Consider the following 14,415-nt stretch of genomic DNA (forward strand, 5'->3'; position numbering starts at 1 on the left):
TAGAATTGCTTATTGCGATGCTAACTCAATTATTCTTGAGAGCCCTTATCTGTGCCAGGGTGCGAGACGTTTTGGCGCTGGATGATCATCAGCATTCAGCAGCTTGTGAATTTGAGAACAAAGGAGGTAGCTACCCCTCGGAGGCGAGAGGGCTCACTGAGGAGTAATTGAATTGTTTGTTGTTGTTGACGTTGTTGCCGGTGCTATCGAACAAGGAGAGGAAGGCTAGCGAGGAGGAAGGCTCATATTCCATCACTCCTTCATTTTACTAGCCCGCTGAACACACACTCAGTTTTTGATGAACTCCTCAGTCATATCCCCCTCCCATGTTCTCTGGCACTCTCATTCACCCTCTCTCTCTCTCTCTCTTTCATTCACCATCCCTTTATCTCCCTTTCCCTTCCCCTCTATCCCACACTCTCTCACTCTGTCTCTCTCTGTATTTCTCTCCCTACCTCACCACCATCCCACCCTCAATCTCCCTCTCTTCCTCTCTTCTCTCTGATTTCTTGCAGACGGAGCAGTTTGTGCACGCGCTCAAAGACGAGCTGGTGAAGAGCGCCTTGCTGGCCCTCCACGCTGCACAGCCCGGCTACGTGACCAAGAGCCAGACCAGGACTCAGAACCAGAACCAGACCCTACCAGGCCACCAGGGTCACAACCACCAGGACCACCAGAGTCCCAGCCAGAGGGGTCAACAAGGCCAGAGTCCACCCCAGAACCCAGGCCACAGTCCTGGGCAGCCATCGGCTACAGACAGCCCTGTGATAGTGTGTAATAATGTGGAAGGTGGCTCTCAGACGCCTCCCATCAGAGAAGACGGGCAGACACCTCTGAACTGCCAGGACTCCATACCGTGCCATAAGGAGTACGACGAGGAGGAATGGGCAAGTCCTGCTGTTTCTATACCATCATCTGGCTCTGTGTCTGCTCTGTTTCTGTCTGTCTGTCTGTCTCACTCTCTGTCCCTCTTCTTCTCCTCTCTCTCTCTGTCTCTCTCTTTGTCTCTCTCTCTCTCTCTTTGTCTCTCTCTCTCTCTCTCTCTCTCTCTGTCTCTGTCTCTGTCTCTCTCTCTGTCTCTCTCTCTGTTTCTCTCTCTGTCTCTGTCGCTCTCTCTCTCTGTCTCTCTGTCTCTGTCTCTATCTGTCTCCATCTCTCTCTCTCTCTCTCTCCCCCTCTCTCTCTCTCTCTCTCTCTGTCTCTGTCTCTCCCTCGCCCTCTTTGCCAGTGCAAGTCTAGAAGTTGCTGTATCTCATACCTGGAGTTTCAATAGTCAGTGCAACATTTCTTGATGATCAAATATAGTATCAGTTACAGAAGTCTTAAGAAACTGTGAATATGTCAAAATATACAGTGAGGGGAAAAAAGTATTTGATCCCCTGCTGATTTTGTATGTTTGCCCACTGACACAGAAATGATCAGTCTATCATTTTAATGGTAGGTTTATTTGAACAGTGAGAGACAGAATAACAACAAAAAATCCAGAATAACGCATGTCAAAAATGTTATAAATTGATTTGCATTTTAATGAGGGAAATAAGTATTTGACCCCCTCTCAATCAGACAGATTTCTGGCTCCCAGGTGTCTTTTATACAGGTAACGAGCTGAGATTAGGAGCACACTCTTAAAGGGAGTGCTCCTAATCCCAGCTTGTTACCTGTATAAAAGACACCTGTCCACAGAAGCAATCAATCAATCAGATTCCAAACTCTCCACCATGGCCAAGACCAAAGAGCTCTCCAAGGATGTCAGGGACAAGATTGTAGACCTACACAAGGCTGGAATGGGCTACAAGACCAACGCCAAGCAGCTTGGTGAGAAGGTGACAACAGTTGGTGCGATTATTCGCAAATGGAAGAAACACAAAATAACTGTCAATCTCCCTCGTGGAGTTGCAATGATCATGAGAACGGTGAGGAATCAGCCCAGAACTACACGGGAGGATCTTGTCAATGATCTAAAGGCAGCTGGGACCATAGTCACCAAGAAAACAATTGGTAACACACTACGCCGTGAAGGACTGAAATCCTGCAGTGCCCGCAAGGTCCCCCTGTTCAAGAAAGCACATATACAGGCCCTTCTGAAGTTTGCCAATGAACATCTGAATGATTCAGAGGAGAACTGGGTGAAAGTGTTGTGGTCAGATGAGAGCTCTTTGGCATCAACTCAACTCGCCGTGTTTGGAGGAGGAGGAATGCTGCCTATGACCCCAAGAACACCATCCCCACCGTCAAACATGGAGGTGGAAACATTATGCTTTGGGGGTGTTTTTCTGCTAAGGGGACAGTACAACTTCACCGCATCAAAGGGACGATGGATAGGGCCATGTACCGTCAAATCTTGGGTGAGAACCTCCTTCCCTCAGCCAGGGCATTGAAAATGGGTCATGGATGGGTATTCCAGCATGAAAATGACCCAAAACACACGGCCAAGGCAACAAAGGAGTGGCTCAAGAAGAAGCACATTAAGGTCCTGGAGTGGCCTAGCCAGTATCCAGACCTTGATCCCATAGAAAATCTGTGGAGGGAGCTGAAGGTTCGAGTTGCCAAATGTCAGCCTCGAAACTTTAATGACTTGGAGAAGATCTGCAAAGAGGAGTGGGACAAAATCCCTCCTGAGATGTGTGCAAACCTGGTGGCCAACTACAAGAAACGTCTGACCTCTGTGATTGCCAACAAGGGTTTTGCCACCAAGTACTAAGTCATGTTTTGCAGAGGGGTCAAATACTTATTTCCCTCATTATAATGCAAATCAATTTATAACATTTTTGACATGCTTTTTTTTGGATTTTTTTGTTGTTATTCTGTCTCTCACTGTTCAAATAAACCTACCATTAAAATTATATACTGATCATTTCTTTGTCAGTGGGCAAACTTACAAAATCAGCAGGGGATCAAATACTTTTTTCCCTCACTGTAATAAGAGTCTGGTATCTAGGAACCCCTGTGTGTGTGTGTGTGTGTGTGTGTGTGTGTGTGTGTGTGTGTGTGTGTGTGTGTGTATGTGTGTGTGTGTGTGTGTGTGTGTGTGTGCTAATAGAAACGATGGGCCCTCAGTCCAATAAAGCCTTAGCTAACAGCAGGGACTTAGCCAGAGTCACACACTACAATTCCTAATCAGCCATCAAAAAACTGTCTGCCTTTGAGAGGAGTTCAAACACACTCACCTCTGAAACAAAGGACGTCCAAACTTCATTCCAACACACACACATGCTTGGCAAGCCTAATTACTTTCCTCAACTGACAGAAAGTGAATAAATCAATTAAAAAATGAGGACATTATGAGGACAATATGAAACAGCAGAGTTTGGAGGCTTTCCACGCCATAGTAGAAAAGCATAATCTCTTCAAGCAGGCTGCAATTGCCATCGGACAACATACTGTGACCTCTCGGATGGCGTTTTTTGAGAGTAGAGGAAATCTTCAGAATTTTTGGAGTTCTTCTGTGACCGATTGATTTTGAGACAATGAAAGTTAAAGGCTAGTAAAATTCTGGTGATAAGGGCTTTGAACAGCCAACATCCAATCATACTCAAACCCACTGTAGTGGCCCAAGGCAGGTTATCGACTCAGAGATATATATATATATATATATATATATATATATATATATATATATATATATATATATATATATATATATATTATATATAGATCCATATTTAAAATGGTTGATATTATTTATTAGATTCTATTTTTTGGGATCAATAGTACCTTGAACATTGTGGTTCACCAACAGATAGGTGTGGAACATGGATTGATCTTCCAGACATATCACATGCAGATTGACATCTATCTCACTTTATTTTATCCTTTACGCTCTCTCTCTCTCTCTCTCTCTTTCTTTCTTTCTTTCTCTCTCTCTCTCTCTCTCTCTCTCTCTCTCTCTCTCTCTCTCTCTCTCTCTCTCTCTCTCTCTCTCTCTCTCTCTCTCTCTCTCTCTCTCTCTCTCTCCCTCTCTCTCTCTTTCTTTCTTTCTCTCTCTCTCTTATCTCTTTTAGTTATCACTCACACACACACACATGCCGTGACCTCACTCTCCGAGTGTGTCTCAAGAGGAGTTGGGATATGCAAAAAATAAATTTCCATTTCACACCTCATATTCGTACAGGTTACCCACTTGTACATGCAGTGAAACAGGACAAATATAATCATCCCCTATTTGACCTTTGACACACACACACACACACACACACACACACACACACACACACACACACAGGCCAGGTGCTGACGTTGTGTTTGTCTCCTCTAGGACAGGGTGTGGGCGAACGTGGCGAAGAGCCTCAACTGTGTCATCGCCATGGTGGACAAGCTCCAGGAGCAGGAACCAATCAACAACAACCAGGAACAACCAATCCCTGAGCAGGTCCTGGCTGATGTCATCACCTCCCACAACCCTGGTAATAGTTTCACCGCTGAATGTGTCGTATCAAAGAGTGACTCTAACAAGAGTAACAGTTAACAGAAAAACCCGTCTCTACATCCATAACAATGCCCTCCCTATACATGTACAGTAGCCTAGTCCCAGATCTGTCTGTGTTGTCTTGCCAAGTTGATTCCCAATATCACCTACATACAGTTATGTATTCCTGCAATACTAACCAGAGATGGTCCCCTGTAGCTCAGTTGGTAGAGCATGGCGCTTGCAACGCCAGGGTTGTGGGTTCGTTTCCCACGGGGGGCCAGTATGAAAATCTATGCACTCACTAACTGTAAGTCGCTCTGGATAAGAGCGTCTGCTAAATGGCTACAATGTGAATGTAAAATGTTGAGTCCTGGACATCCAGTTTCTGCATGGTACAAGCTCTAGTCATGTCTAAACTCCTTCTCACCATAAGATGGCAGTCACGTACCACATTAGCCAGTTGCAGTATTTGGGTCTGCACAAAGGCTGAACACGCTCAGACTCTCAGAAATGACCGAATGAAGCACAGGAGGTTGATGGCACCTTAATTGGGGAGGACGGGTTTGTGGTAATGGCTGGAGCGGAATCCGTGGAATGGTATCAAATACATCAAACGCATGGTTTGATGCCATTCCATTCGCTCCGTTCCAGCCATTATTATGAGCCGTCCTCCCCTCAGCAGCCTCCACTGGAATGACGGTAAGAAGGAAAGGTGGAGAACAGGCACAGGGAGGGGTCATCCTCAACTGTCTGAAGACAAAGGGTGGAATAATAAGAGGTGTTTTATCTCTGTGGTACTATCCAGACCGAGGGCTGTGATTGGTCCAGCCCACGCTTCCGTTGACAAGGCATTGTGGGAGTTTGTCTGTTTGGACAGGTGGGAAGAAGAAGGGTTGACAGTTGGTGAGTTTCTCTTCCTTTTTCAATGTGTGTAGTGTAAACTCTATTTGCAAGGCGAGATAAGGCATGATTTATTTGGCAAGGGGAAGCCAGATGTTGAGTGCTAAGCTTTTTTTTATGTGCTTTGGGTAGGTGTGGGGGCGGAGGAGGAGGAGTTGTTTTTCGTTTGTGAGTGAAAGAGAGGGAGAGAAAGGGAGCAAGAGAGGTGAGGAGAAGTGTGGGATTTAATAGATTGACTGAGCTTTTCCTGACTTTTGTTGGCATAAAGCAGTCAGTGGGAAATAAACGCAATTACAAGTTTTTCAACAATGGTGTTCATCACAGCATTGGAGCCATGCAGAATACATAGGCAGCCGAGTTCCTTTTAAACCTTTTCCCATGTACAACACTGCCCCCTATTGACCTTTACATCACATTGCAGGACCTGCTGTAGTTCTCTGACGTTTATAGTGAGGATTCTTTATCATTCACAATATACCTCTGCATGTTCCCCATTCAGAGGACAAGAGTTTCCCCCATTGGAAATGAATAGAACATTGGTTCAATAGAGACACACTGCAGTGCACACTGCACACTCACATCAACACCATTATCCCAGAAACCCTAGACCCACTCCAATTTGCATACCGCCACAACAGATCCACAGATGATGCAATCTCTATTGCACTCCACACAGCCCTTTCCCACCTGGACAAGAGGAACACCTACGTGAGAATGCTATTCATTGACTACAGCTCAGTGTTCAACACCATAGTGCCCTCAAAGCTCATCACTAAGCTAAGGACCCTGGGACTAAACACCTCCCTCTGCAACTGGATCCTGGACGCCCCCAGGTGGTAAGGGTAGGTAACAACACATCTGCCACGCTGATCCTCAACACGGGGGCACCTCAGGGGTGCGTGATCAGTCCCCTCTTGTACTCCCAATTCACCAACGTCTGCATGGCCAGGCACGACTCCAACACCATCATGAAGTTTGCAGACGACACAACAGTGGTAGGCCTGATCACCGACAACGATGAGACAGCCTATAGGGAGGAGGTCAGAGACCTGGCCGTGTGGTGCCAGGATAACAACCTCTCCCTCAACGTGATCAAGACAAAGGAGATGATTGTGGACTACAGGGAAAAAAAGAGGACTGAGCACGCCCCCATTCTCATCGGCGGGGCTGTAGTGGAACAGGTTGAGAGCTTGAAGTTCCTTGGTGTCCACATCACCAACAAACTATCATGGTCCAAACACACCAAGACAGTCGTGAAGAGGGCACAACAAAGCCTATTCCCCCTCAGAAGTCTGAAAAGATTTGGCATGGGTCCTCAGATCCTCAAAAAGTTATACAGCTGCACCATCGAGAGCATCCTGACTGGTTGCATCACCGCCTGGTATGGCAACTGCTCGGCCTGCTCGGCCTACAGAGGGTAGTGCGTACGGCCCAGTACATCACTGGGGCCAAGCTTCCTGCCATCCAGGACCTCTATACCAGGCGGTGTCAGAGGAAGGCCCTCTAAATTGTCAAAGACTCCAGCCACCCTAGTCATATACAGTGGGGAAAAAATGTATTTAGTCAGCCACCAATTGTGCAAGTTCTCCCACTTAAAAAGATGAGAGAGGCCTGTAATTTTCATCATAGGTACACGTCAACTATGACAGACAAAATGAGAAAAAAAATCCAGAAAATCACATTGTAGGATTTTTTATGAATTTATTTGCAAATTATGGTGGAAAATAAATATTTGGTCAACAACAAAAGTTTCTCAATACTGTTATATACCCTTTGTTGGCAATGACACAGGTCAAATGTTTTCTGTAAGTCTTCACAAGGTTTTCACACACTGTTGCTGGTATTTTGGCCCATTCCTCCATGCAGATCTCCTCTAGAGCAGTGATGTTTTGGGGCTGTCGCTGGGCAACACAGACTTTCAACTCCCTCCAAAGATTTTCTATGGGGTTGAGATCTGGAGACTGGCTAGGCCACTCCAGGACCTTGAAATGCTTCTTACGAAGCCACTCCTTCGTTGCCCGGGCGGTGTGTTTGGGATCATTGTCATGCTGAAAGACCCAGCCACGTTTCATCTTCAATGCCCTTGCTGATGGAAGGAGGTTTTCACTCAAAATCTCACGATACATGGCCCCATTCATTCTTTCCTTTACACGGATCAGTCGTCCTGGTCCCTTTGCAGAAAAACAGCCCCAAAGCATGATGTTTCCACCCCCATGCTTCACAGTAGGTATGGTGTTCTTTGGATGCAACTCAGCATTCTTTGTCCTCCAAACACGACGAGTTGAGTTTTTACCAAAAAGTTATATTTTGGTTTCATCTGACCATATGACATTCTCCCAATCCTCTTCTGGATCATCCAAATGCACTCTAGCAAACTTCAGACGGGCCTGGACATGTACTGGCTTAAGCAGGGGGACACGTCTGGCACTGCAGGATTTGAGTCCCTGGCGGCGTAGTGTGTTACTGATGGTAGGCTTTGTTACTTTGGTCCCAGCTCTCTGCAGGTCATTCACTAGGTCCCCCCGTGTGGTTCTGGGATTTTTGCTCACCGTTCTTGTGATCATTTTGACCCCACGGGGTGAGATCTTGCGTGGAGCCCCAGATTGATGGAGATTATCAGTGGTCTTGTATGTCTTCCATTTCCTAATAATTGCTCCCACAGTTGATTTCTTCAAACCAAGCTGCTTACCTATTGCAGATTCAGTCTTCCCAGCCTGGTGCAGGTCTACAATTTTGTTTCTGGTGTCCTTTGACAGCTCTTTGGTCTTGGCCATAGTGGAGTTTGGAGTGTGACTGTTTGAGGTTGTGGACAGGTGTCTTTTATACTGATAACAAGTTCAAACAGGTGCCATTAATACAGGTAACGAGTGGAGACAGAGGAGCCTCTTAAAGAAGAAGTTACAGGTCTGTGATAGCCAGAAATCTTGCTTGTTTGTAGGTGACCAAATACTTATTTTCCACCATAATTTGCAAATAAATTCATTAAAAATCCTACAATGTGATTTTCTGGATTTTTTTCTCTCAATTTGTCTGTCATTGTTGACATGTACCTATGATGAAAATTACAGGCCTCTCTCATCTTTTTAAGTGGGAGAACTTGCACAATTGGTGGCTGACTAAATACTTTTTTTCCCCCACTGTACTGTTCTCTCTGCTGCCGCATGGCAAGCGGTACCGGAGCGCCAAGTCTAGGTCCAAAAGGCTTTTTAACAGCTTCTACCCCCCAAGCCATAAGTCTCCTGAACAGCTCATCATAGCTACCCGGACTATCCACCCCCTCTTTTATGCTGCTGCTACTCTCTGTTTATTATCTATGCATAGTCACTTTAACTCTACCCACATGTACATATTACCTCAATTACCTCGACTAACCTGTGCCCCCGCACATTGACTCTGTACCGGTATCCCCCTGTATATAGCCTCCCTACTGTTATTTTATTTTACTGCTGCTCTTAAGTTATTTTATATTTTAATTTTTTTACTAACACTTTTTTTCCTTAAAACTGCAATGTTGGTTAAGGTCTTGTAAGTAAGTGTTTCACTGTATTCGGCGCATGTGGCAAATAAGATTTGATTTGACAAAGATTCATCATCTGGGTTGAATCCATTTTTAGACCGCAGGTATTTTTTTAAACCAACTTGTTCTCTTCATTTGTTGAATAGACATTCTGTTAGTGATTCAATTGCTTGCCAGCACAACATGTTTAGATCAAAGTCTTTCTGTTTCCATGGTATAAAAGTTTCTCAACTTCATGTGTTTTCTCTTCCTGGCATAGCCACGGGAATACTTGCTTGATACATGTTTTCCAGTTTCTTGAAATACTTTGCAACTTATTTCTATGTGAAAACTGAAATGGTCTATTCATTCCTTTTCATTAGGCGCTCTTATCAAGAACAACTTACAGTTGTGAGTGCATACAGTTTTGTACTGCTCCCGCATTGGGAATCGAACCCACAACCCTAACATTGTAAGCACCATGCTCGACCAACTGAGCCACAACATCACATCATATCATCACAAACCACTTTCTTCATGGGTGATGGAAAGGCTACAGGTACAAACCTAGATACAGTAATGTACATATACATTAAGTGGTTTGTAAGGATGGTAAATTAATACTCCACAAAAAGTGGTTGTTTTCCATTTTATTTGATCAAGAAAAGTATTTTATTTGATGTGGATGTTTTGTGTCTTTGCCCATAACTTTGCACCTTTTGATGTAAATGTTTGAGGACACGATTTTGTTCTTTCTGGATTCCATTAGAATGACAACCACAGAGAAAGGGACAGGGCAACAACGTACAACTATTGAACCCTGCAAGATACTGTTCTTCATTATACAACAAACTTTTTTGCCAAAGTGGAGATGCTACAGAGGGCTATATCAGTCTGCTACAGAGGGCTATATCAGTCTGCTACAGAGGGCTATGTCAGTCTGCTACAGAGGGCTATGTCAGTCTGCTACAGAGGGCTATATCAGTCTGCTACAGAGGGCTATATCAGTCTGCTACAGAGGGCTATATCAGTCTGCTACAGAGGTCTATATCAGTCTGCTACAGAGGTCTATATCAGTCTGCTACAGAGGGCTATATCAGTCTGCTACAGAGGGCTATATCAGTCTGCTACAGAGGGCTATATCAGTCTGCTACAGAGGGCTATATCAGTCTGCTACAGAGGGCTATATCAGTCTGCTACAGAGGGCTATATCAGTCTGCTACAGAGGGCTATATCAGTCTGCTACAGAGGGCTATATCAGTCTGCTACAGAGGGCTATATCAGTCTGCTACAGAGGGCTATATCAGTCTGCTACAGAGGGCTATATCAGTCTGCTACAGAGGGCTATATCAGTCTGCTACAGAGGGCTATATCAGTCTGCTACAGAGGGCTATATCAGTCTGCTACAGAGGGCTACATCAGTCTGCTACAGATGGCTATATCAGTCTGCTACAGATGGCTATATCAGTCTGCTACAGATGGCTATATCAGTCTGCTACAGAGGGCTACATCAGTCTGCTACAGAGGGCTATATCAGTCTGCAAAAGAGGGCTATATCAGTCTGCTACAGAGGGCTATATCAGTCTGCTACAGAGGGCTATATCAGTCTGCTACAGAGGGCTATATCAGTCTGCTACAGAGGGCTATATCAGTCTGCTACAGAGGGCTATGTCAGTCTGCTACAGAGGGCTATGTCAGTCTGCTACAGAGGGCTATGTCAGTCTGCTACAGAGGGCTATATCAGTCTGCTACAGAGGTCTATATCAGTCTGCTACAGAGGGCTATATCAGTCTGCTACAGAGGGCTATGTCAGTCTGCTACAGAGGGCTATATCAGTCTGCTACAGAGGTCTATATCAGTCTGCTACAGAGGGCTATATCAGTCTGCTACAGAGGGCTATATCAGTCTGCTACAGAGAGCTATATCGGTCTGCTAATAATAGTAAAGGGCCAGTGCACTACTTATGTGAAAATGTGTATATTTATATACACTGCAATATCCAACAGTCATTATGAAACACCAGCCTCTTGGGTTCCTACAGCAGTATCTAACAGTCATTATGAAACACCAGACTCTTGGGTTCCTACAGCAGTATCTAACAGTCATTATGAAACACCAGCCTCTTGGGTTCCTACAGCAGTATCTAACAGTCATTATGAAACACCAGCCTCTTGGGTTCCTACAGCAGTATCTAACAGTCATTATGAAACACCAGCCTCTTGGGTTCCTACAGCAGTATCTAACAGTCATTATGAAACACCAGCCTCTTGGGTTCCTACAGCAGTATCTAACAGTCATTATGAAACACCAGCCTCTTGGGTTCCTACAGCAGTATCTAACAGTCATTATGAAACACCAGCCTCTTGGGTTCCTACAGCAGTATCTAACAGTCATTATGAAACACCAGCCTCTTGGGTTCCTACAGCAGTATCTAACAGTCATTATGAAACACCAGACTCTTGGGTTCCTACAGCAGTATCTAACAGTCATTATGAAACACCAGCCTCTTGGGTTCCTACAGCAGTATCTAACAGTCATTATGAAACACCAGCCTCTTGGGTTCCTACAGCAGTATCTAACAGTCATTATGAAACACCAGCCTCTTGGGTTCCTACAGCAGTATCTAACAGTCATTATGAAACACCAGCCTCTTGGGTTCCTACAGCAGTATCTAACAGTCATTATGAAACACCAGCCTCTTGGGTTCCTACAGCAGTATCTAACAGTCATTATGAAACACCAGCCTCTTGGGTTCCTACAGCAGTATCTAACAGTCATTATGAAACACCAGACTCTTGGGTTCCTACAGCAGTATCTAACAGTCATTATGAAACACCAGCCTCTTGGGTTCCTACAGCAGTATCTAACAGTCATTATGAAACACCAGCCTCTTGGGTTCCTACAGCAGTATCTAACAGTCATTATGAAACACCAGCCTCTTGGGTTCCTACAGCAGTATCTAACAGTCATTATGAAACACCAGCCTCTTGGGTTCCTACAGCAGTATCTAACAGTCATTATGAAACACCAGCCTCTTGGGTTCCTACAGCAGTATCTAACAGTCATTATGAAACACCAGCCTCTTGGGTTCCTACAGCAGTATCTAACAGTCATTATGAAACACCAGCCTCTTGGGTTCCTACAGCAGTATCTAACAGTCATTATGAAACACCAGCCTCTTGGGTTCCTACAGCAGTATCTAACAGTCATTATGAAACACCAGCCTCTTGGGTTCCTACAGCAGTATCTAACAGTCATTATGAAACACCAGCCTCTTGGGTTCCTACAGCAGTATCTAACAGTCATTATGAAACACCAGCCTCTTGGGTTCCTACAGCAGTATCTAACAGTCATTATGAAACACCAGCCTCTTGGGTTCCTACAGCAGTATCTAACAGTCATTATGAAACACCAGACTCTTGGGTTCCTACAGCAGTATCTAACAGTCATTATGAAACACCAGCCTCTTGGGTTCCTACAGCAGTATCTAACAGTCATTATGAAACACCAGACTCTTGGGTTCCTACAGCAGTATCTAACAGTCATTATGAAACACCAGACTCTTGGGTTCCTACAGCAGTATCTAACAGTCATTATGAAACACCAGCCTCTTGGGTTCCTACAGCAGTATCTAACAGTCATTATGAAACACCAGCCTCTTGGGTTCCTACAGCAGTATCTAACAGTCATTATGAAACACCAGCCTCTTGGGTTCCTACAGCAGTATCTAACAGTCATTATGAAACACCAGCCTCTTGGGTTCCTACAGCAGTATCTAACAGTCATTATGAAACACCAGCCTCTTGGGTTCCTACAGCAGTATCTAACAGTCATTATGAAACACCAGACTCTTGGGTTCCTACAGCAGTATCTAACAGTCATTATGAAACACCAGCCTCTTGGGTTCCTACAGCAGTATCTAACAGTCATTATGAAACACCAGCCTCTTGGGTTCCTACAGCAGTATCTAACAGTCATTATGAAACACCAGCCTCTTGGGTTCCTACAGCAGTATCTAACAGTCATTATGAAACACCAGACTCTTGGGTTCCTACAGCAGTATCTAACAGTCATTATGAAACACCAGACTCTTGGGTTCACTCCATTTGACCAGTACATTCTCAAACCTCAGTGAGTTAAACTGGATGGACTTTCTGCCTTGACCCAACTGATGTCTTCTTCAAATAAGTTTTTAATCCACAATTGTTTCTAAATTGGAGACCCTAGAAGCTAAACAAACTGTCCAAACATATCCAAACTATGAACAAACACAAGTGTTAGAGCTGCAAAAAGCTGCAAAACATTTCTCAAACATTTAAACAAACCACAGAAAGGGTTCTCAGTCCTTGGAGAACATACCGTAACTGAAGTTTTGAATAATTCTTCAGGATGGCAACTTAACATTTTCATCAACAATTCTCATTGTCTTTAATGCTGATGCATTTCTAAGCTCCTTAGTCAGCACAACTAAAGATGTAGAGAAATCAGGACACAACAAAATCACATCAAGATTCCAAAATAATCTGTGTAATGTATGGTTCTCATGTCTTCTTCTGTCATGTCTCTCTGTATGTTGCAGCAGGGGACTGGCGGGAGCAGCTCTGCCCCCTGGTGGTGAGGTTGAAGGAGTGCGTGGCGGAGGTGGTGGAGCGGGCAAGGAGGGCCATGACCTTCGTCCTGTTACAGGAGGCGGCCTGCAGCATCCCCCAGGGACTGTTCCTCAAGCAGAGGAGGGATGTAGTCTTCAGTCAGGCGGTAGGTGGCCACCTGTGAAATGAAGACTCCACTTTAGAAACAATTTATAGATGTTTGTTGCACTTGATTTGTCCTGTCAAGGCTCTTTAACCAATACCAACGTTTTGCAGCTGTTAGGTTGCTAGTTATGATGTACAGTATCATACCAGCATTCAACGGCATTTGTTTGTTTACATAATTTACACAGAGATTAGTTAGCATTTCTCTATGTTTCTACTGAGACACTACTCCTAATCCTAGCATATGCAGTAATTGGAATTGATCCAGCGAGTCTTTGAAACTGCTCCGTCAGCAGCTCAGACAGCTTGCCGGAAAATTCTATTCAGAGATTGTTTGAAGTACTGTGTGACTTCAACAGGTACTTTATCAGCTGATGATGCCATAGAATGTCATTATGTTCCATACAGAATCTCTGTAGCAGGGGGTCAACTCAGTCCACAGAGAGATGTAGGGTGGTAGGCTGTTGTGTGATTTAGGGCTGACCCCAATTAGTTGGCTGGAATGACATGGACCTCTGCATTTATTTTTGGCCAAAGCTTTCTGTAATTACACAAAGACAAATATATTTCACATCTCAGGGAACTAATCCATTGCAGAGGCCTAGACTAAAAGCCAATTTATGCTTGATCTGGAAATGTGGTCTGAGGGTCCATATGGGGGGGGGTGAGGCAATCACGTAGCCTCCAGAGGTATGCAGAGGTCAAATCGAGCTCCGTACCACATCGCCATGCGCCTCCTAAATGTTGTAACAATGCCGAGGGCTCTGTAAAGCTCTGCATTGACATAATTGGTTGACGGTAGGTGGGGGCGGTACATCCTGTATAAACACAAACTCACTTCCTTGACATCTTCCTTC

At 44.6% G+C, this 14,415-nt stretch overlaps 1 protein-coding gene across 1 annotated transcript in view; it reads left to right on the top strand.

Annotated features, from left to right (window-relative positions):
* The window catches only part of LOC311109964 (type II inositol 3,4-bisphosphate 4-phosphatase-like), a gene marked incomplete at its 5' end in the record, with an annotated part of 64,043 nt that overhangs the window by 25,524 nt on the left and 24,104 nt on the right, over positions 1-14,415 (top strand). The window contains 3 exons of the mRNA XM_084188479.1: positions 516-887; positions 4,256-4,403; positions 13,384-13,559. Coding sequence (XP_084044605.1) covers positions 516-887; positions 4,256-4,403; positions 13,384-13,559 — 696 coding nt within the window. The remainder of the gene's footprint in view (positions 1-515; positions 888-4,255; positions 4,404-13,383; positions 13,560-14,415) is intronic.

Source organism: Coregonus lavaretus (assembly GCF_964263955.1).
Source record: "Coregonus lavaretus genome assembly, contig: SUPER_35_unloc_1, whole genome shotgun sequence".
Classification (NCBI taxonomy): domain Eukaryota; kingdom Metazoa; phylum Chordata; class Actinopteri; order Salmoniformes; family Salmonidae; genus Coregonus; species Coregonus lavaretus.